The sequence below is a fragment of the Urocitellus parryii genome, chromosome 11 (assembly GCF_045843805.1).
Source record: "Urocitellus parryii isolate mUroPar1 chromosome 11, mUroPar1.hap1, whole genome shotgun sequence".
NCBI classification, from domain to species: domain Eukaryota; kingdom Metazoa; phylum Chordata; class Mammalia; order Rodentia; family Sciuridae; genus Urocitellus; species Urocitellus parryii.
In genome coordinates this window covers 9,271,560-9,292,577 of record NC_135541.1, presented here as the reverse complement: position 1 = coordinate 9,292,577, position 21,018 = coordinate 9,271,560, and the positions used below count along the sequence as shown (strand labels likewise).

The 21,018-nt window shown below is 54.2% G+C and overlaps 1 protein-coding gene across 1 annotated transcript in view; it reads right to left on the bottom strand.

The window, feature by feature from the left end:
* Kazn (kazrin, periplakin interacting protein) overlaps positions 1 to 20,180 on the bottom strand; it is a 331,789-nt gene extending 311,609 nt beyond the window's left edge. Inside the window, exon 1 of the mRNA XM_026410310.2 lies at positions 19,955 to 20,180. Coding sequence (XP_026266095.2) covers positions 19,955 to 20,180 — 226 coding nt within the window. The remainder of the gene's footprint in view (positions 1 to 19,954) is intronic.
* Between the last annotated feature and the right edge of the window lie 838 nt (positions 20,181 to 21,018).

The window sequence follows — 21,018 nt, the reverse complement described above, 5'->3', positions numbered from 1 at the left end:
GTCTGACCCCAGATAATCGCATGGCTGATTTTCATTTCAGGTGAGGCTTAAAGATGAACTAGAGATTTCAAAAGGTATTAATTGACATCTTACCAAAATGCAAGAAATCTCAAAGGCACCCTGTTTTATTCAACACAAGACCATTTATCACTGTCTGCGGTGTTTTTTTCCTAAAGCCCAACAGACGCTGGATCTGAAGCAAATGCACATTTTTCCAACCCCCACGTACCCCTACTGTCTCCCCTTCAGCGATGGGGTGCCCAGGGGTCCCTTCAGGGGCCTCCGAGGCTGACGTTTATTAAGTGCCTGTCGGGCCTCAAAAGTCCCAGGCACATCTGACACCAAGGAGCCCACTGGGCGCAGAAGAAAATAAATAAATAAAATAAACTCTTTTGCAGTTGCCCCTTCAGCTGCTCGTGCCGGGTTGGGGCGCTGACTGGGGAGCCCACCATCTGCAGTGGACGAGGCCTGGGCCCCGGTCCCTGGGCTCCCAGGTGGGAGGGGTCTGCAGCCTTCCTGGGCTGTGGTTTCTTGTCTTCTACCTGGTTCCCAGAGCAAAACAGGGTCAAACCCACAGTCAACACCCAAGTTCTTCAGAAGCTTTGAGGGAGCAGAGGGAGGCCTGGGGGACTGGACTTTTCTGGGGGCCAGTGCTGGACAGGGGCAGGTAGAGAAAAGTAAAGGTCAAGCCTGGGCCTAGGGTGGGGGTGGGGGTGGGGCAGAGGGGTCAGAGCACAGCAAAGAGACCTTGGGGGGTGAGCGGTGGCCGGGGGTTCGCGAGGCCCTCCCTGTGTCTCCATGTTGTCCACTCTCAAAACAGAGGACCCCGGAAACCCCAGAAATTAATGGAGTCCGGCTCTTCTTAAATGAGCAGCTGGACTCTAGAGGTACGTTTCCTGCGTTCAGAAGCCACGTGGTGCGTTCAGAAGCACTTGTGGGGGGCAGCCTCCATTCTTAAGAGAAAGCTACGTGTCCGCAGTCTCCCCGAGACCCCTGGCCTGGCTCTGCCTACCCTCCCACCTCTGATAAGCCCCATTAGCAGATGACACGCAACCTGGTGGCCCTTGTCTGTCCTGGACACAAAGGACCCAGCCTCTTCCTCTAGCAAGTGTCTCCTGGCAGCTCCCCGGGACCTGGAGGCTCTAGGACAATGTCCCCCTTGGAGCTGTCCACCTCTTCTGTGGTCCTCCTTGGGGCCAGTAAGAAGTTCTTTCCTGACCTGATGCCGCAGCTTCCAGGACAAGCAGAGCTGACGAAGCACCAGTGTCCACAACCTGGCATGTTGGTGGCAGTGACAAAGAAAATCCCATCAGAGCCCAGTGTGTCCAAGTCCCTCTGCTGACCAGCCGCCTCCTGCATCACCTCTCAGCATCCTCAAAGTGCCCTAAGATGTCCTCACTCGTCCTTATTTCCATCTTATAGATGATGAGACTCAGTCTCCCGAGGCTGAGTACTTTGCTCAAGGTCACCGACAGCTACTGAGGGGCAGGGCTGGGGCTTGCACCCACGGCTGTTATTTGAAAGCCTCTCGCCTGCTGTGACATGGCAGCTGGCTCCCGTCACCCCGCACCCTTCTTGGTCGGTTTCTTTTAAATCTGTGGCGCTTTGAACTCACAGAATGAGAACTTCCTTTCAATTTAAATTCCCCACCGTAAGGGAACCGCCGTGCGGGTACCTGCCCTGAAGCGCCTTCCTGTCGGCATGTACGGTGCCCTAGAGTTGATGTCCACTCTCAAGTGACCCTGCGGCAGGGTCGCTGGGGGCAGGTGGACTCGAGTTCATTTCCCTTCTACACCACTTATGCTGGGTGACATCGGGCAAGGCCTTGCTCCCTCTCAGCCTGGAGATGACACAGGACCACGCGGTACCTCACAGGGTGGCTGAGAAGTTCTAAAACCAGAACACGCCCCAACCGAGAACCCCACGGCGGAGTCAAAGACGATCAAAGTGGAAGGTGCCCACTGGCCCTATTCTTGGCACACAGTGAGCACTGAAAGCCACCGCTGGTGACACTATTTCTCCACCAGGTCCCAATCACATGGCCACAGTCCATCCTCTCACGGTCCCTTAGAAGTTTTCTTTCCAACTTGTAGTACATGATTTATGGGCGCATGTCTCTCCCCTAGGAACAAATAAATACGGCCAGGTGAGCGCCCACTAGACACCAGGTACTGTACCCACCCCCTCATTCAAGCCTCAAAATGAGCTACACTCTGCTGCACCGAGCCATTTTGCGCATGGGGGAAACTGAGGCCGGGGGAGGTTAAACAGCTTGCCCAGGGCAGAAGTCAGCAGCAGAGAGGACTCGATCCTAGGCCACCGTCTCCAAAGCCACTTGCCACTATTTGTTGCTCCAAGTCCTAGATTATAAGAGCAGGATCCAGGTCTAACCATTGCCCATCTCCTAAACCAGCTGTTGGTATGGTTGGAAATAAGAAGAACATTTCACAGCTACGTTGTCACCACTCTCCTGTGGGCAACCTGTGCCCAGCGTCTACCCAGCAGGGCTCCCCAAAGGACTGGCAGAGACCTAAGGTCCTGAGACCTGTCCCAGCTTCCTGCTGCCTAGAAAGCCAGGGCAGCAGAGAAGGTGCAATAAGACCAGAGGTGGTCATTATGGCCGCTGTCACGGCCAGCACTCGAGGAGTGCTGGCCATCGCTGGCCCCCGCTCTCCAGGCCTCACCTGAGTCGGGTCACCTAGCCATCCTCCACGCCTCCCCAGTGCTCCCATCAGTCCCCTTTACACCTGAGGGAAAGTCACTTTGATTTCAAATGGGATTTTCAGAGCCTCAAACAGGTTCAGCGACGGTGGGTGCCGGGGGCTGGGAGCGGGAGTGGGGAAGCTTCCTGCTTCCAGAGCTTTTACTTGGGGTGATTAAAAAGTTCTGGAACTCGACCGTGGTGATGGTTGTATATTTTATTCAAGGCACTGAGCTGTACACTTAAAAATGGTTCAGTGGTAAGAATGACCCACTCCTTGTCCTATCATCGAGCCTGGGGGAAGCTGGATTCCGCACCTTGGCTCGCGGCACCTTCCCAGTCCAAACCTGCCCTGCCCTGTCCACCTCTCTCGCTCACCAGCTCCCGATCATTCTTCATCACACCAGCCTCAAGCCAGACCCCAACACTGGCTCTCCTCCCCACAAGCCATGCGGTCACCCACTGGGTCTGTGCGCCTGCAGGGCACGGGGCAGGTGGCATGCTGGATCCTGCCAAAGATCCTCCTGCACCTCCGGCAGGCGCCCTGGCCCTTCAAGACTTGACTCAAGGAAAGCCTCCTTTGGGGACTGTCACCGAGCCCCTCACCTTCAACTCTGCCTGAGCAAAATGTCCCCTGTGGTCACTTCTACGCTGCCATGTGCCTGGCACATTCCATTCACGCTACCCTCGTCACGGCCCATCGTAATTCTATGCTTTGATGCGAGACAACAGCACATGCTGGCTAAAAATATGAGCTCTGGGGTGACAGGCCAGAGTTCCAATGTCAACTCTAACACTGTGTGACCACGGATAAATGACTTCGCCACCTTGTGCCTCAGTTGCCTCCCCTGTCAAAATCAGGCTGCTAACAAAGGTTGATGTGAGATTAAATACAGAAATAGGCAGACAGCTTTTAGAACAGAGCCTTGTCCCTGCTGGGCACTCCACAAGGGTCGGTGCCAGGACTGTCCCCATCATTGCCACCAGCCTCCCTCCACCAGGCCTTCATGAGGCACAGCCCCTGCCGAGCGGGTGCCCGAGGAACACGGGTACAGTGAAGGTGGGGTCTGTCTACTCCACCCTCCTCCGTTCACTGATGGGAAAATGGGGACTCCAACAGCAAGGGACAGTCCCCAACCCGCGAGCAGCAAGAGGGTTGGTCCTTCCTAAATGGATCCTCACTCTCGCCACTAGGACACTGCAGGGCCACAAACCAGTGTGTTTCCAGGGACCCATCTCACAGGTGCCCAGACAGAACTGACCAGCAAAAGAGAACCGAGCTCTGGGCTCCGCTGCCACCTCCAGGCACCGGGGGCCTCCCTTGCTTAATGACGAGAGCTCGAAACAGCAGCAGGCGAGTCCTAAACAACGGAGAAAAGGAGGAATCCAGAAATTAACTGAGGGTCTGTGGGCAGTCCGAGGGGCGCCCCCTCCCAGGGAGGGTCATGTGGAGCTGTCGGAGACAAGACGTTGGCTGGGCGTGTTCAAGGGGAGCGCACACAGCAGCGGGTACCCAGGGAGCCCCCTCTGCTGCTGCCAAATGGGAAACCCCATAGATCAAACCGCAAGATAAATGAGGAAATTAAGGCTCCACCCACGTGGGGATCTTTACTTGAAAACCAGGATTCCAGCTTCAACGACCAGCTCCTTAAATGGCTTTGTTCCCACCCCCGAGCACAGCCGAGCTTTGGCATCATAGGGCTTCCGTGGGCCACAGTGGGCCACAGCGTTCATACAGCTTCATAGGCACAGAGCACGCGAGTTGTCCCCTTAGCCAGGCACGGGGACTCACAGGGACTCACGCAGGGTACGGACTGTGTGTGTAACAGCTGCCTCGTGCAGATGAGGAGACATCTGTGAGGGACCCCGCAAGCTGCACGCTAGGAGGTGCTGGGGCTGGTGCTGACAGCAGAGTCACACTGCCAAGGCTGCTGGTGGCTTTCAGACCAAACAGACACAAAGAGGGGGTGTCACACTCACGGTGGCTAGAACACCTTCTGAATGACCCCAGGAATGAGCCACCTTGTCCCTGGAGTCGGGAGAGGCTGCCCAGACGGGCCCCCAGGAGCAGGCTGAAGAGCAGCGAAGAGCTCTTTGATGGACACCCACCGCCATATTACAAATGGTCAGGAGCAAACTAAATGCAAATGAGGCCGCGGGGGCAGAGAGCCAGCCTTCCCAAGTGGGTCCCGCCTGCATTGAAATGTCCTGGTTCCGTCCCTGAGCTGCATATTTCATGCAAAAGACAACCCTGAGTTCGCAGCTCCAAGAAACCCCAGGGAGGACCATCAGGATGACAAATGGAACCCTCCCCCTTGTCTCTCCGAGATGCCAAGATGTGTGGGTGATGGGTCGAAATACCTAACCGAGCCAGGGGAGCGAGCCTCCGGCTGGCGCTGATTTATGGGCCGAGGAGCCCAGCCCTCACCTTTATTTACATTGCTCCAAGCCCATAAACTCCAGGAAAATTTAGTGTTTTAATTTGGGCATCTGGCTTGGGCTTTTTTTTTTTTTTTTCTAAATCACACACTTTTTTGCTCCCTAGAAAGCCAAACCAAGCCATGAGCCCTGTACCGAGGGCTCCTGTTTCCACCTGTCTAAGAATGTTCGCTCCTGAGGATGCAGAGGGACGAGTCTGCGATGCTCGAAGTTTCTCCAGCACAGCTTTGTGCCTCTGTGTGGACGCCTGAGCTGGGCCAGGAGGCCAACGGGTGCTACTCTAGCCCGGGGTCCGTCATGAAGCTCTGTGGCCTGGGTGGGCCCCGAGGGCTCTGTGGCCTCCGTTCCTCCAACTGCACAGCCCAGACGGCAAGGGCTGGTCTCAGAGACCCTCCTCTGCGGGACAAGTGGGTCCCGCCTGCAATGAAATGTCCAGGTTCACACCATGGGGCTCCTTAACCCACGGGGCAGCTCTGTTCTGGGGCTACCATCTCTGCCGCCCTGGTGTTCAGGTCTCTGTGCTACACATGTCCCTGGCAGACTGACACATTTCCATCATTCTGCTGATCGGGGAAGATGCTCTTCCCCCAGGACACCACCTGTCTACCTTAAGGTCCTTTTTAAGGTGGAACCCATGAGTTCAGTGATGTGGTTAAGAGTCACAAGTGCAGAAATCAATCCAGAAACAGAGAGTGGTCTTACCCAATGTGCTCGTTCTGCCACTCGCTCCAGGGCTACCTGGGTGCCTCTACAATCAAAGGGGGTGGGGGTGGCATGCCCCGCACTTTGGTCATACATTTGGCACAGGAGCCACCATGGAAGTGAGAAGTTCCCGCTTGCTCCTTTCTAGTGACTTGCTTGGGGATTCAGGGCTAGAATTTGAATCTCTTGATTCCTCAGCTGAGGTCTCCCCTTCTCTGGTTTCCAGCAGGTAGTGGACACCGTATTTTTCTGGGTGTCTCTAGGGCCCATGGTGGACCTTGTCAATCAGAATGTGCATAGTGAAAGTTAATTGAATAAATCAAAGAGTGAACTCAGTCTCCTCTTTCCCCGGTGCCCTCGGGGATGCCAGACACTCGGGGACATTTATTAACGACATTTACAGGGAACTTGGCGAGTGCCAGGTATCGTGCTCAGCACATGACAACCCTCTAATTTAATCTTACGGCAGCACTAGCGACTCAGGACTGGCATTGTCCCCATGAGGGAACTTCGGCCTCTTCTGGTAAAGCAAATGCCCACCTCACCCAGCTAAGAAGTGTTAAGAGACGGGACATGCACCCGGTAGAGGGCTCCTCAGGGTCCTGTCCTCCACTTCCAATGTTCCCTAAATGAGCACCTTAGTTTGTTCCAAGAAGCCCTTAGCAGAAAAACCGGGGCGTTCTTTCCTAGGAATTACTGTTTCCTAACATCTGTCCAGGCTGTACCTTCATGATGACTGTGAAACTTTTCATTGTCTTTGAGGGACAATCTCATGCCCAAAACGCATTGAAGGAAAGATTCCTCCCAGACAGACCACATTTGGTTTTGCACATATTTCCCCCCCAAAAAAACATCTAGTGCCAGTGCAGGAGTTGCTTTGCCAACGGGCCAGGCAGGTGGTCATCCGGGCCACCTCTGGCCTTGGCATGACTGTGTCCTGCTGCTCGGCTCCATCCTTAGCGGAGTTTGCCATCTGTGCGTGGAACCTGCCTCTCTCTAAGGCTCCTGGATGTCCTGCTCAGCGGCCAGCTAAAGATTAACCCAACACAAAAGAAGAGAGATGAGAACCCTTGACCAGGCTCATCCAGGTGATTTTAATTGCAGGTGATAAACCATTGTTAAAAGGAAGGTTTATGATGGTAAGAATGTGCGGACCAGCTTGGGGTGTTTGCAGCGGAACCGTGAAAAGGTTTTGCCAACGCCACCGTCTCTCATCAATCTGAATGCCGCTGGAGAGATTAGGCCATTATCCAGCGCTGGCGTAAATGAGAAAATGATATGATGGATCACATGCTTGAGGGGTTTTAGGGCATAGCTGGAGATCGGGCAGGATGACGCTAGTTAGGGGTGGCAGTTGGCCAATCAAATCAAATTGCCCGAAATCTAGTTTGGGGCCGGTCCCGTGGTTCTGACGATAACTGGTGTTTTTCTGGTACCCACACCTGCAAGTCACTCTGCAGAAATTTTTGCAGAGTTTTCTTTGAAGCCATGGGCCCAGGTGACAGACAAATCTGATTATGTCACAGTGAGGCAGAGATGAGTTCAAGATTCAGAGGGATCCCTGACAATCCGGGGGAGAGATGCAGGGACCAGGGCCAGTGGCCACAGTTTTCCAAGGTGTTTTATCAAGCACCCAATTTGCTGGTGGCCTCGTGCAGCCATGCACAGAATGGGGCTGAGCCCACCTGTCTAGACACATCCAGTAGCAGCGGTGCCCCACCTGAGGGCCACAGAGACTCTGGGTGGCCAGAGAGATCCACGGGAAGTCTGGAATCTCCAGGGTGCTGCCTGTGCACAGAAAAAAAATCATCTTTCTTGCAAGTATGTGCCATTATTTTTCAAATGTGTGCAAATGCAGAGGTAGCATCCACTTGACAAGGCTGCTGCAGGCTTTGTGATCGTTTGCATTTATGCATTTTCTCAAACAGATTGGAAAAACACAACCGCTAATAGGAATTCACTCTCTCTCCCTCTCTCCCTCTCTGTCTCTTCATTAAAAACGGGCTCACTGTTCCGGTGGGCAGAGACATTAAATCTAGATGGAAAAGCCACCTGGGCCACGGTTTAGACCAGAGAAAACTGGCCCCTGGCTAATGTGGAAACCGCGTGCTCACTCACGAGGCAAGCGGTCATTTTGTCGGAACCGGTTTGTGACACACACAGTGTTTTCTCTGGGTACGATCTTCTGCCTCAGCCTGCTGGCCTCTGGGACTCAGTCCTTGAACCTCCTGTTGGCCCTTGCCCAGGACTTGTGCATGATTTCCTACACAAACTGTCTATGGACTCAGATCACAACCTCACAAATGAGTCTGGGGGTCGTGTGTACTGAAAGGGAGGCACCGTCACAGGACACCAGGGGAAACTTGGCACCTCCCAGGAACCCGGCCTCTAAGCCACACAGAAATGTCATGACAAGAACCTGCATTATGGAACAAAAATAATCCACATTGCCTCCGAGAGACAGAAATCGGCTGGGAAAGAGAGAATTCACGAAAAGGGGAGAGGCTTCCACGCTCGATACTTCGGTGCTCGATTAATAATGAAGAGTTCTCTTAATGAGTCTCCAAGTCTGGCACACCACACAGCGTGTTGTTCCATAAACTGAGTGCCCAGCCCAGGGGCACTTCTGTCCCCATTTGACAATGTCTGAAGATTTATTTGGTTGCCCACTATGTGGGTGCTACCAGTATCTAGTGGGTAGGGACCACAGCACAGCTGAGTGTCCCACATGTCCAGGACAATGCCCACCACAAAGAATCATTGGGCTCAGAATATTGGGGTGCCAAAATGAAGAAACCCTGTGTTGAGCCACCATCGCACCCACCATGGTGGCTGTTATGGATTAGGTCTGAGGTGTCCCCCAAAAGACAGTGCAAGAACGTTCAAGGTGAAGGTTACGAGAGCCTCTACCTAATCAGTGCACGAATCCCCCCATGGGGACTAACCGGGTGGTGACTGCAGGCAGGTAGGTGTGGCTCAGGAGGTGGGTCCCTGAGGGTGTGCCTTGGGGTTCATAGTCTGTCCCTGGTGAGCTGAGCTGCTCCCTCGTGGCCACGTCATGAGCTGCTTTCCTCTCCACCTCCTCCACCTCCTCCACCATGATGCGCTGCCTCACCTGGGCCCAGAGCAGTGGAGCCGCTGTCTCTGGATCGAGACCTCGGAAACGTGGACCTCTTCCTCCAAACTGTTCTTGTCGGGTCTTCTGGTCACGGCAGTGGGAAAGCTGACGAGGACAGTGGTCTATCAGCCTCGAGTTACGGAGGAGGGGGGTCCGAGCCGGGGTGACCGTGCACAGGGCCAGGCGGAATCAGGCCCAGCTCCTGCTTAGGCCCACGTACACCTGCCGCGTTACCGTGAAGAGAGAGGTGACCGCCTTGTTTCATAAACAAGGAAACTGAGGCTGGAAGCCAGTGCCTCGCCCCACGTCACTATGGTCACTATGACGATGACTGTGTCCTGTTCTCTGCAGGTCAGTGTTGGGGACTGAGTATGAGTACTCCCCCTCCAACCACAGAGCTGCCAATAAATGTCCCCTTCCTTCTCTGGTCCCCTCCCTGGTAGTTAGTGGCTTGTGTCTGCTCCTTTAATGCTCACGTCTAATTCACTCGCGTACTGATTGAATCACCATTTATTAAGCTCCTCCTGGATGCCAAGCTGAGTTGGAAGGTGAATGGAAGAGACCTGTGAGCCCCAGGGGGTGGCCACCTGGTTTAGTAATAAGGTTTTACGGGGATGCAGCCGGTCCCCTCGTTCACCCATAGTGGATGGCTGCTTTGCTATTTCAGCAGCAGCAGATCAGAGGAGTTGCCACAGAGACCCCGACGGCCCCCTCAATGCCCAAAATACTTACGGCCCTTTAGAGAAAATCTTCGCCGGCTTCTATGTTGGCTCCACCATCGGAGCCACCATAAAACACCGGCGTAAACTCCAAATGGCATCAAGACGCTCTTTCATCTACGCACGGAACGCCAGGAGCCGTTCGCCGTGGGGAATGCCACCCGCTTTGTGCTAATGCACACCTCCGACTCGAGAGCCCCAGAACATTTTGATCTTTAAAAATACTTTCGACTTCTCTAGAATCCATTGTAAACAGATCTTCAAACAGAGTTCAAACGTGTATCATTTCCATTTTGCTTGGTTTGGAAGCCAAGATTCCATCTCCCATGGAGACCCCCGCTGTCCTCTTAGCAGCTAAGGACTCAGTGTCCCCGAGTCGGTCACCCGCTGCACGGCCGAGCCGCTGGCCTGACCCTCCCCTCCCTTCCTCTACAAGACACAGCAGAACATTCGTGTGGATCTTCCCAGATTTTCTGCCACATTTTTGACCTTTGGATGAAATTCCACCGACCTGAGTCCAAGACGTGGGCATGAACTTGAAGCAGCAGGAGGTGCACCTTTGCCCAGGCAGCTGTGGCCACGGCAGAGGGAGAGCGCCTACCTCGCCAACTCTCGGAGGGGTGCAGAATTCCAACCCACACGCTCGAGATGCACCTTAGCCCACAGCCCCTGCTAGAAGAGGGTCCTCATGGGGTCTCTCGGAAGGGACAGTGATAGTTACATCCTGCCCCGAGCGTGAGAGGACATATGTCACATGCTGGGACCACAGGTCTCCCCATGGGATGCTCCCCAGACTCCAAACCCCTGAATTGGGGTGGCATGGGGAGCAAAAAGCTCTCCTTGGAAACTACATCAGTGACAGACCCATGTTCCCACGGGGCACGCTGCTCGTCTCCAGGTCCCCATCTGCTCCAGGAGGAGGCTGGAGGAGGGGTCTCTGAGCTCAAGCGCCGAGAACCCAGGCTGTCGGAAGACAGCTCCAGTGACTGCAAAAGCCACTGGAATGACAAAAGAATTTAGTGTAAACATTGGGACTTAATTAGTAACCAGGGACTCTGCTCTGCCATGGGCAGGGACAGGGGCTCTGAGGGAGGGCCCAGCCAGGAGGTGACGGCGTTACCATCCAGACTGCAGCGGACACAGTGGTCCGTGGCCAAGAGGGAGTGGCCGAGGCAAGGCCGGACCTCCCCCAGCCTCAGCTGTGGGGCCGTCCTCCTCCTGTGGGGCTGGAGAAAGGGAGGGGACCCTGGTGGACAGCCAGCCCAGCACCCCCGGGGCCAGTCAGCTCCGGGCTGCACCTCTGAGCCCTGAGCTGAGAAACGTCCACTTCCTCTGAACTCCCAGATCTAAAGACGGGTCAAATATTTCCTTTTTTTTTTTCTTGCTTTTTTTTTTTTTTTTTTTGCTCATCCACGGGATGAGCACATTGATTATGACAATCAATACACACGCCATCCCCGGTCAGTCCCTGGCATCATCTATCACCCCGGGGGACCCACGGTGGCACCCTCCAGGGTCAGCGCCAGATCTCAAAATCTCATACCTCGCTGCCGTCCAGGGCCAGCGAGTGCGGAATTTTGAATGACAAAAATGGAGAAGAGGAAAAAAAGAGAAAAAGGTGGCATCCGTCCCACCGCGTTCCGAGTCGCACTTCCGAGTGGCACTTACTGAACTAAAGCAAACGCACCTTGTTCAATGGCTTAAAAAAAAAAAAAAAGTTTAAGTCAATAAGTAAAACGAATGAATCCATTTGTTGAGATGACATGAAGGCCCAGTCCTAGCCAAAATACAAAGGGAGGTTATTTTAAAAGATGTGGGTTTGCCTGCTCTGGATTCACATTTTTTTTTCTTGTTCTCTTGAAAAAGAGATAGAACATTTTTTTTTTAAAGCTATTATTCGAGCCGTAAGCCCTCTATCATTCACATCTTCCTTCTCCTTAAGATGTGGTCTTTCTCTGGATGAGAAGGTCCCAGCTAGTGGCTGTCCTCAACAGGGTCCAATCCCAACCTACCCCAAAAGTGGTCTAATGGATCATCTGTCATGCTCGGCTTTGACCTTCAGAGGTGGAATCAACGTCTCCCTCCCCCTGGCTTTTATCATGTGTTGTCACTGTCATGCACATCAGAGAGGGCCCTGGATCTGTCACCTCCTTGACTATTTTCTCATTACACCTGTCTAGACCTTTATTAGAGAAAGTAATCATGTTTCCGAGCCAGTCACACCTTGTGGACATCAGCAAGCTCAAGATAACTCGGTCCATATCTTATGAAATCTGTGGTCTCGGGACCTCCGGCCAAATCTTGAAAGATAGATGAAGACAGAAGAGAGGAGGTAAGGAGGAGGGGGGAGCAGTGCACAGAAGGGAGACCCCCACCCTGCTGTTGGCATGCCTTGGGGCTGCCTGGCTGTGACATCTGGGTGTTCCTGTCCTTGGGAAGGGTGACGACTCTCAGGTTAGGAGAACTTGGGTTTGACCCCTGGCTCTCTCACTCATCCTCTGAACACTTGGGGAACTTGGAAAAGCCCCTTCAGCTTTCCAAACCTCGGGTTCGTCGTCTGGGGAAGGCAGGTGGTGAGGAGACCTCCCCCCAAATGCTCAGGAACCTTCTGGGTGGTGCCTGGGAAAGCTGCAGAGAAGTCACAAATGCAGGCTGTCACCTGTCACCGCTACTCTGCCCTCTGACCAGCCCACGGCCTCTCCAGCTGCCCACTCTGTCCTGGAACACCCCTGGTCTAAGGATGAATCAGAGCCCTGCTGAGAGGTTTGGGCCCACAGCTCCCTTTACCTGAAAGGAAGAAAGGGGGGGGGGTCAGGTCCTGTAGCAACTCCAGCTTAGGCCCGAGGGGAGGCAGAGGGAGGGTCTCACGTTAGAAGCTGACTCCGCACTCTGCCCTCTTTGCCCTCTGGCCGGGCACAGCCCTTCCCAGCTACAGATTCTCCACTGGCGACAGGACGTCTTTGTATATCGGAGGTCTGATGCCTGGCGCTGAGCGCGTTGGTGCCACCAGGCACAGCCTCATCATCACGGCCACGGTGTTGGCATTCCAACGATGACGGTTTCCTGGAGAGTGATGGAAACGTTCCCAGGCACCAGAGCGACGTGGAGAAGAGCAGTCTCCGGAATCCCGTTCACCTGAGTTTGCATCCTGGCTCTGCCGCTGGCCAGCTCAGTGGCCCTGAGCAAGTCCTGCACCCTTCCTGTGCCTCAGTTTCCTCATCTGTAAAATGGTAAGCCCCAGTGGGTGGTTTAAAGGATCAACTTAGGTATTGTGGGCAAAGGATTTGGAACAGCGCTCGGTCTAGGAAATGTAGGCACTCAATTAAAGTCATCTAGCGTTGAATTAACGATCCTCCCTGTAACATATATAATGTGATACGCGGACCAAACTCTTATTCAGTACTCCTCTGTCTGCCCACTCCTGCAACAAGTGCCCCCTGAGTTTCCATACATGCCAGGCACCGTTGGCAACAGACAAAAGCCCCCTGCCCTCACGGGGCCACCATTCTCCCACCTGAGGTCCCCCCTAATGCCACGGCATAAAAAGGAGTTTGCACGTGGGTATACATTTGGTCCCAAGAGAACATTTGGCAACTTCTGAGGTATGGAGGGTTCTATGTCACCCAGTGGGTAGGGGACGGGTAAGCTGCTCATTTTCCTGCGACACACAGTTCAGCCCCCGCAGCAAAGAGCTACCCCTGCCGCACATGTGGATGCAGCGAGGCTGAGGAACCCTGGCGTAAAGGATCTCCCCTGGGCATGATCTTGGGCCCCCTGGAAGCTCCTGAGGTCAGAGAGAGAGAGGCTGGAAAAGAAAGGGACATGGGTCAGAAGACTCCGGATTTGCCCGGAACCCTCCTTCCCAAGAGAAGGAAGGCACGTCAGGTCCAGGAAACACGAGGCTCAGGGTCCAGGATCGAAGTGATTCCTTTCATTGGTGACAGGTGACTCTGGGTTGCTGACCTTGCGAACAGGATCCAGCCACCTCCTCCTCATCCCACCCTCGACCTAGGTGGGAGGCGTGGCCTCTCCATACGCAGGATCCTGACTTTACCACCCAGCTGGGGAGACGTCCTTCAGGAGGGAGACAGACGAGCAGGGAGCTCCAAGGACATTTCTGACCCAGGAGACCAGGCTAGGACGCACACACACGTCTCAACAGCAGAGAGACCCGGTGGGTTTGAATTCCTGGCTCCAATGATGAGGCGGCAGAGTGACCCTGGGCTCTTACCCAAGTGGCAAGGGTCAGAGCACGGTCACAGGATGGCTGTAGGCTCTTGGCATCCCCTCTGCGCCTCAGTTTTCTCACTTGTGAAATGGGTATCAGAACGGTGCCTGACGGATCCCAGAAGAGGACCCGGCATAGCACCTGGCCCAGAGGAAGCACCACGTCAACTTGTGCTGCTACCATCGCCCGTCATGGTCCTTACTAAGTCAGACCAGGGACCTAACCTGGTCGCACCCAGTTCCCTCTTGTGAAAACCCGAGATAAGAGCTGTCACCTCACTGGGCCCCGGATGTGATAAGGTCCCTTACGCACTTACTGTCGTACCTGACGTGTGGTAGGTGCTTGTTATGTTTCACTGGAGTTTGGCAGAAACATTGAAACAAGTTTTCATTTACCACTACGTTAAGTGATTCGCTTTGACTAAAAGAAGAAACGAGGGTTTCAAGGAACACCCGGGGTCTCACGAGGCACCCAGGAGGTGAGCTCTGAGAACGGGAAGGAGGCGCCAGAGGTGATTGGCGAGCGTTAGCTCGGGCTCCACTTCCTTTTAAAGTGAGCTTTTCTGTTAATGCCTCCGAGTACTTCAAACAGTCGACGGAGCTGAGCCAGTCCTGGGATGGAAGGCCTCCGCGTGCCCCACAGAGGTCCTGAGCGCTCGCTCTGATGAGAGGGAAGAGGCGGTATCAGCTGGGGGTGGGGGGGGGCACCTCGTCTCCCCGACTTCTCTCCCTCCTCCAGCCTGCTCCTATCCCAGAGGGGAGCAGAGGCCTGGGGGCTCCTTGCTCACAGAACTGCTCGTTCCCAGCTCCAGGGTGCGGACCCCCATGCATCAGAAAGTGAAGGGGGGGAGCCTTCCAGAAGTCTGACCCAAAGGTCTGGCAAGAAGAGCCTTGTCAACGAAGACGACACGGGAATAGGTTCGGAACCAACGCTCCCCACCATGTGGAAGCACCCACTCCCACACTTGTCCTCGCCAAACGTGATCACCCCAACCACGCTCAGCTTCTTCGTGTTTGCAGCAGCTCAGATTCCAGGAGGGAGGCAGGAGGGAGAGCCGCAGCGCGCGGCCTCCCCTGCCACCACTCAGAACCGAGGCTGCACCCAACCGGCAGGTGTGCTCCACCGCGAGGACAGGAAGCCACCCCTTCCCTGTCTTCCGCCACCTTCTCCACCACGCGCCAACGTGGAGGGCCACCCTGTTGGCCTCGGGAAGCCATCCCTTCTTCAATGATTCTGCTAGAACCTGCTCTGTCGCACTTCAGAGCACAAGGACCTCGGTTGGCCACACCCCTGTCACCACGAGTGTCACCTGTCCCAATGTCCAGCCCACGCAGTACGGTCTCATTTCACGTTTGCAGGATGGCTTAAAAACCCGTTTTTCTGGGCTTAACCGGCAGAAGGGCTCTCTTCTTTCCTGGCCCATGGGAGAGGGGGTGAAGACACAGACGGATGTTCCCACAGGCCAGTCCTGGCAAGGGGCTGAAAAGGGTCCATGTTGATTTCACTTTCCTCCGCTCTGAAACCCAGGGATACATGTTTACACAGAGACAGCCAGCCAGCCAGCCAGACAGACAGACACACAGCATGCTGTCAATGTAGCCAAGACCCCAAGCCCGACCTCCTGGGCTCCGTGGGTCTCTCGGGGTCAGCAGGTGGAGTGCCAGATCCCACCTGCCAAGCCCACGGCCGCCAACTCGCTGGCATCCAGGAAGTCCCCAAAGCAGAGTAGCTAAGACTTCTGGGGGTCAGCAAAGAAGTTCTAGAAAACTGCAGAAAATCAGAAAACCACAGGCAGAAGCACGAAACCAACCAGAACCAGAAACATCACTTCAAGGATCCTCTGAAGGCATCTCCACAGACGCTGGAAAGATCACTAATTCCAACCACGCTGCACCCATCTGTGAGTCATCTCTGTGTCCACGCACAGTGAGTTTCAGGAAGAACTTTGAAGCCCTCGCTCACGAGGACCTGCCAGGTTAAGAAGAGACACCTGCAGCCCATTTTCCTGCCTGGAAAACGGAGACGTGTGCCTGGCAGGGGGTGGGGCTGGGGCTCTGTGACCCAAGCAAATGCCAGAGGGGGCCCCTGAGACCCTGTCACATTTAGTCCCACCTCTCTGCCATCTGAAAATCCCCCGCCCCCGCCAAGAAGAACCGGCACACAAGAGCAGAGGCAGGATGAATTGGGAAGGGAACAGCGAGGGACAGAACTTATTTTACAAAGCAACAGCGTCTAGCATCTTGGTAGACTCCTAGCACATTCAAGTCACTCCAGAGGGGATTTGTACTTCACCAAAGAGTCGCCGGCATTGTAGTGATGGTAGATAAGAGCAGCCAGACCTTAAGTAATAGCCTATTTTAACATCTGGGGAGAAAAATAAAATTTGCATATAGTTATGGAAATTTACAAAGGTCTAGGAAAAACAACCCTCTCCCCCTCCCCATTTGAATAAGCTCAGTAGACAGGAAATCCTCCTCGCCAAAGAAAGAGGCTCTCGGCATGCACCCCCCTTGCTATATAAATTCAATTATTTCCTTTAGAAAACAATAAATTAATGGCAGTATGCATACATCCTACTGGGCATAGCATTTTATGTTATATACAGTTAATACCTATTTGAATTGGGTATTACTGGTGCTTAATTGCTTCATTCTATGCATAGCAAAGCAACCAATTGAATCTAATATTAGTCATTCATCAGCTAAAACATTTTCAAAGAAACAAACTATGTTTCCCCCTCAAAGAACAGCAAGCATTTTAAACACATTTTCCCAGGGATGTTCCACTAAGGAAAACAGCTTAGAAATGTTACTTTCAACAAATCCTTTCTCTGGCTACCCATGACAAGATGAATTGGAACAAACGCTGGGCTGTTTTTTTTTCCAAGCCTTCCTTCTGTCCACCTGTCAAAAGCAGTTGTGACCCCTCCAACCCAAGAGGTGGCCTCCGGGGCTGTGAAATGTGCCACCCTGCACGGATGCCCCCGGCGCTGTATGCCAGCATCCTCATTAGGGATTATCCAACCCAGTTGCAGCGGGGAGAGGGAGATGGGCCGGCTGCCAGGCGTTCTTTCAACACAGATTCCGAAAGAAGATCCTGCAAAGTGCCGAAAGCCCAGATTTTCAGCAGTCACTTTCTAGATTCTGTTACATAGCAACCATGCCAGCTCACAGAGGGTACCAAGCAAGTTAATATTTTGTTTAAATGACACGCTGCATTAACCCTCTAGGAAAACCTGAGTTTTCTGTATTGCAAGGCGACACCAGTTGTCACCACTGGAACAAAACATGCGCAGATGGGTTGATGATGGGGCTTCATTCATTTAGAATTTTTTTTTTTTAAACAACAACAAAAATTTCGAAAGCCGGAGGTGACTCTTTCCCCTAACCATTTGTGCTAATATTAGTAAAGGAACATTAACATGTATCTAATATGTGCATAATGTCCTTTAGTTAAAAGACGACTTACATAGTTGTATTTTGGAAGATACTCATTTCACCCAAAACCTTGATTTGAAAAGTGATAACTCAATGGCCCACCGAACGGCACCAACACTGACAAAACCAAAACACAAGAATAACTCCAATTGGGAAGAACAGTCCAGAGAGCCGGGCGCTGTTGGGCTTCTGTGAGCCTCCCTGGAGGTATGTTAGGAAGAAGCAGGAGGAAGGCAGTCAAGCACACTTGAAAATTAACTTGTAAGAACTCCACACTTCCCCTTAGGAACATAAAAGCCAGAGCAGAAAAAACTACCAGAACAACTCTGCTGAAGGTACTGTGCTAGCCCGAGGCCAGGAAATCAAGCAAACAAACCCCAAACCCAGAAAGGCTCAATAATGCAAAAAGTATGGAGTCGGGGTACTGTTGCTCTAGATGGGTACCGGAGGCCTCTCTGGGTTGACATTGCGCTTGTTTTCTGTTCGACCCTCACATCAGTATAAATTCATATCAATTTAAATGAATACGTGGCCAACAATTAAGTTGAGTTAAAACCTTTAACATTTTTCTTTTTTAATTATAAAACCACTAAGTACCCTTAAAGGTTTTGAGAAATACCCATGGCAGAAAGATGAGCAATGGAAGCCCTCCTTCTTCCAGCCACTGACACGGGCAGGGTGCGATGGAGCGCAGGAGAGTACTGCTGGGATTGTGTGTTTTTACTTCATCTCAAGAGATCCAAAAAAGCTGTTTCCATCTCCACAGCCTTGTGCATTTTTTTGTGGGAAAAAGAAAAAGGAAACAGCCCCCGTTGCTCCACTACAGCATTTTAACAGCGGCCAGCGCTGCGAGGTCCAGGCTGGTGTGTGCACGCATCAGTGTCGCCCGACTTTCTCAGCACGCCCCGTCTGCAGCTAAATCCAGTCCGCAGATAAAAAGCCACTTAACTTTTCCTTGGCTGAGAAAAGAAGAGATGGTGGGAAATTCACCAGCATTGTTCAGGGTCCCTGGCTATGGTTTTTGATTCTTACAAAATGCCAGTTCTTAGCTCTTTCTTTAATGTTACAAGAGTCCCTTCTTAAGTCTTATCTTACAGTCTGTCTCTCCCATTTTTTTCCCCCAGGTCCCAGTGAGAATGTTCTTCTACACACAATGACAGAAGGAGGGATAAATGACAAGAACAACCAGGTATCAACCTTGAAAACCGTGCAGGCAACAACGGACATCTTCCCACCATGATGTCATGGCTACTTTGTTACCAAATTGTTTCCCCATTCTTAAACACTTCTAACAGGCTCTGAAGTAGCAAGTTAAGATCTGACTTAGAATTCCAAACAAAACTGTCATTTCAGGCTCTGCATCTCACTTCACAAAGCACACCATACCTTCTCAGGAAGTGGGGGTGGGGGGGGAGAGAGAGAGAGAGAGAGACAGAGAGAGAGAGAGAGAGAGAGAGAGAGAGAGAGAGAGAGAGACAGACAGAGAGAGAGAGAGAAGGCGTCCACATGAAAACAGACCCTCTCTCCACACTTAGGAGAAGCTGTTGAAATAACAGAACCAGAAAATCATTTGGAGCCTCTGAGCCATTGGTACCCTGTACTCCATCAAATGACATATTTATATAAGTGGCCCTCATGAACTGGAGATTTCTTTTCTGTCCAGTTCTGAATTTCAGCTGTTTAGTTTACAATTCAAATGATATTCATCACCAGTTTCTTAAAGGGCAATGGGGGGGGGGTCCTGAAAAGGATTACCTGCTTACCTTTTTACTTTCCAATTCACAGAAACCAGAGGGTACATTTGAGGGAGGCCTCCTTCACCTTTAACCCCTGCAGGGGGTTTCAGAGCCTCCTCTCTATCAATGTCAACACAGACCAGCTGTCTTTCCCCTTTCCTCTGAACTGCAGACAGTCCTTCCAAACAGGGGCTCCCTGCAATCTACCAGGCGAGCCTTGGTTTCCCCCAGGGCCCATCACTCAACCATTGAGGTCCAGATTTTCCCCTGGGAAGTGCTCTCTTGGCGTGTGCACTTGCTGGAAATTTAAACTCCAAGCAGAGCAAAGCATCTACTGTTCCTTGATATATCCCACTGCCTGCGCGATCGCAAATGGGGAGAAAATAAAGTCCAGATGCAATTGAGACAAGGGATTTGGCATCCGTGGAGAAAAGTGCACATTACTCCAATCCTCCACCCTGAACAAGGCGGCAGAGCCCCAGCTCCCTCTGGGAGTCATTCCAAAGGAAGCAGCCTTTGGAGCTGGGGGGAACGAAGGCATTCACCCCTGCCGCAGGGGTGGGGGCGTGAAAAGTTTGCCACAGAGCTGGGGGCCATGTGCCAACGAGAAGGCACTCTACTGCCGGAAGGGACCTGCCGGCTGCACCTCGCTCAGGCTGGCCGGCCGGTGGGACCCTGTGACCCCCGTGCACACGGGTTTTCCTTAATGACAGCAGCCTGCAACTCCCAGCTCCAGAGCCGCGGTGACCACCGCCGGGCGGAAAGGGTTACCAGCACAATGCAAAGCGATTTCGCCCGGGCATGGGGGGCGCCGAGTCCCCGGCCACCTCCGGGCCAGCGTGCTCGCTGGCCTCGCCTCCCGGGCGATCCCTACCTTGCGCGCCGAGCTGGTGGTTCTCCATGTTCGCCGCCGCCGAGTCCGCCGCCGCCGAGGCGCTGGTCGCGGCTGCCGGGCCCGGGCCGGGGCCGCCGCCGCCGCTCAGTTCCGCCAGTCTCCGGTTGGTGGCCGTGAGTTCCGCTCGCAGGTTGGTCACCTCCTGGCTGGCCGACTGGACCGCCCCATCGATGCGGAGCGCGAGCTGCTTATTGTCTTCCATCATGCTCAGGATTTTGGCCTGGGGGCGAGAGAGGTGACAAAGAGCTGCATGATGCGCGGGGGGCGCGCGGCCGGGCACCCCCGGCTCTACCTGTTGGGTCCCCCGCGGCCCGGCTACCCTGCGCCCCGACCCCCAGGCACCGGCAGCGCCGGCTCCTCCGGCGCAGGAATGACAGCGGCGCCTCCAGCTCGAGCCGCGGCGGTGGCGAGGCGGCGGGGGGAGGAGGAGGAGGAGAAAGAGGAGGAGGAGAAGGAGGAGGAGGAGCAGCGATTGCCGAGACCCCGGCGGGCGGGCGGGCGGGCGGGCGCCGGGAGCTGCGCGCAAAGGACACCGCGAGCCGCCAGGCACTCTTCAGCCGGAGCCTACCATTCGCCCTCTCGGGAGGGGGCCTGGGCCGGGGGCTGGGGGCACCCTCCGTCTTCGGCGCCCCCCACCTCCGGACACACCCCCAGGGGATGCGGGGGGCGGGCCGCGCCCCCGGGGGGGCCCAGGCGGCGCCCCAGGCGAGGGTGGGGGCGCCTAAGCCGAGGTCGGTCCTCTGTCCCCTCCCCGCAGCGGTGGGCAGCCCCGCCCCGCGGACGACTGCCCCGCGCCCGGCTGGGGCTCGGGAGGCGGTAGGTGCTCAGGAGAGAGGGGTGCGCGGAAGAGGGGCCTCGAAGGGGAGCTGGAGGGAGCTCGCCCGAGCTCAGGAGCGGAGTTCTTGCTTTGCGGGTTCCCTAAATCGGGGGGAGCTGAGCTGGTGGCCCGAGTGCCACTCACCTCCGCCCCCGCCCCGCCGCCGACCTGCGCTGTCAACCCCCGGAAGGAGCGCGATGCTTCCCTGGCCCGGGCAGGTGGAGCT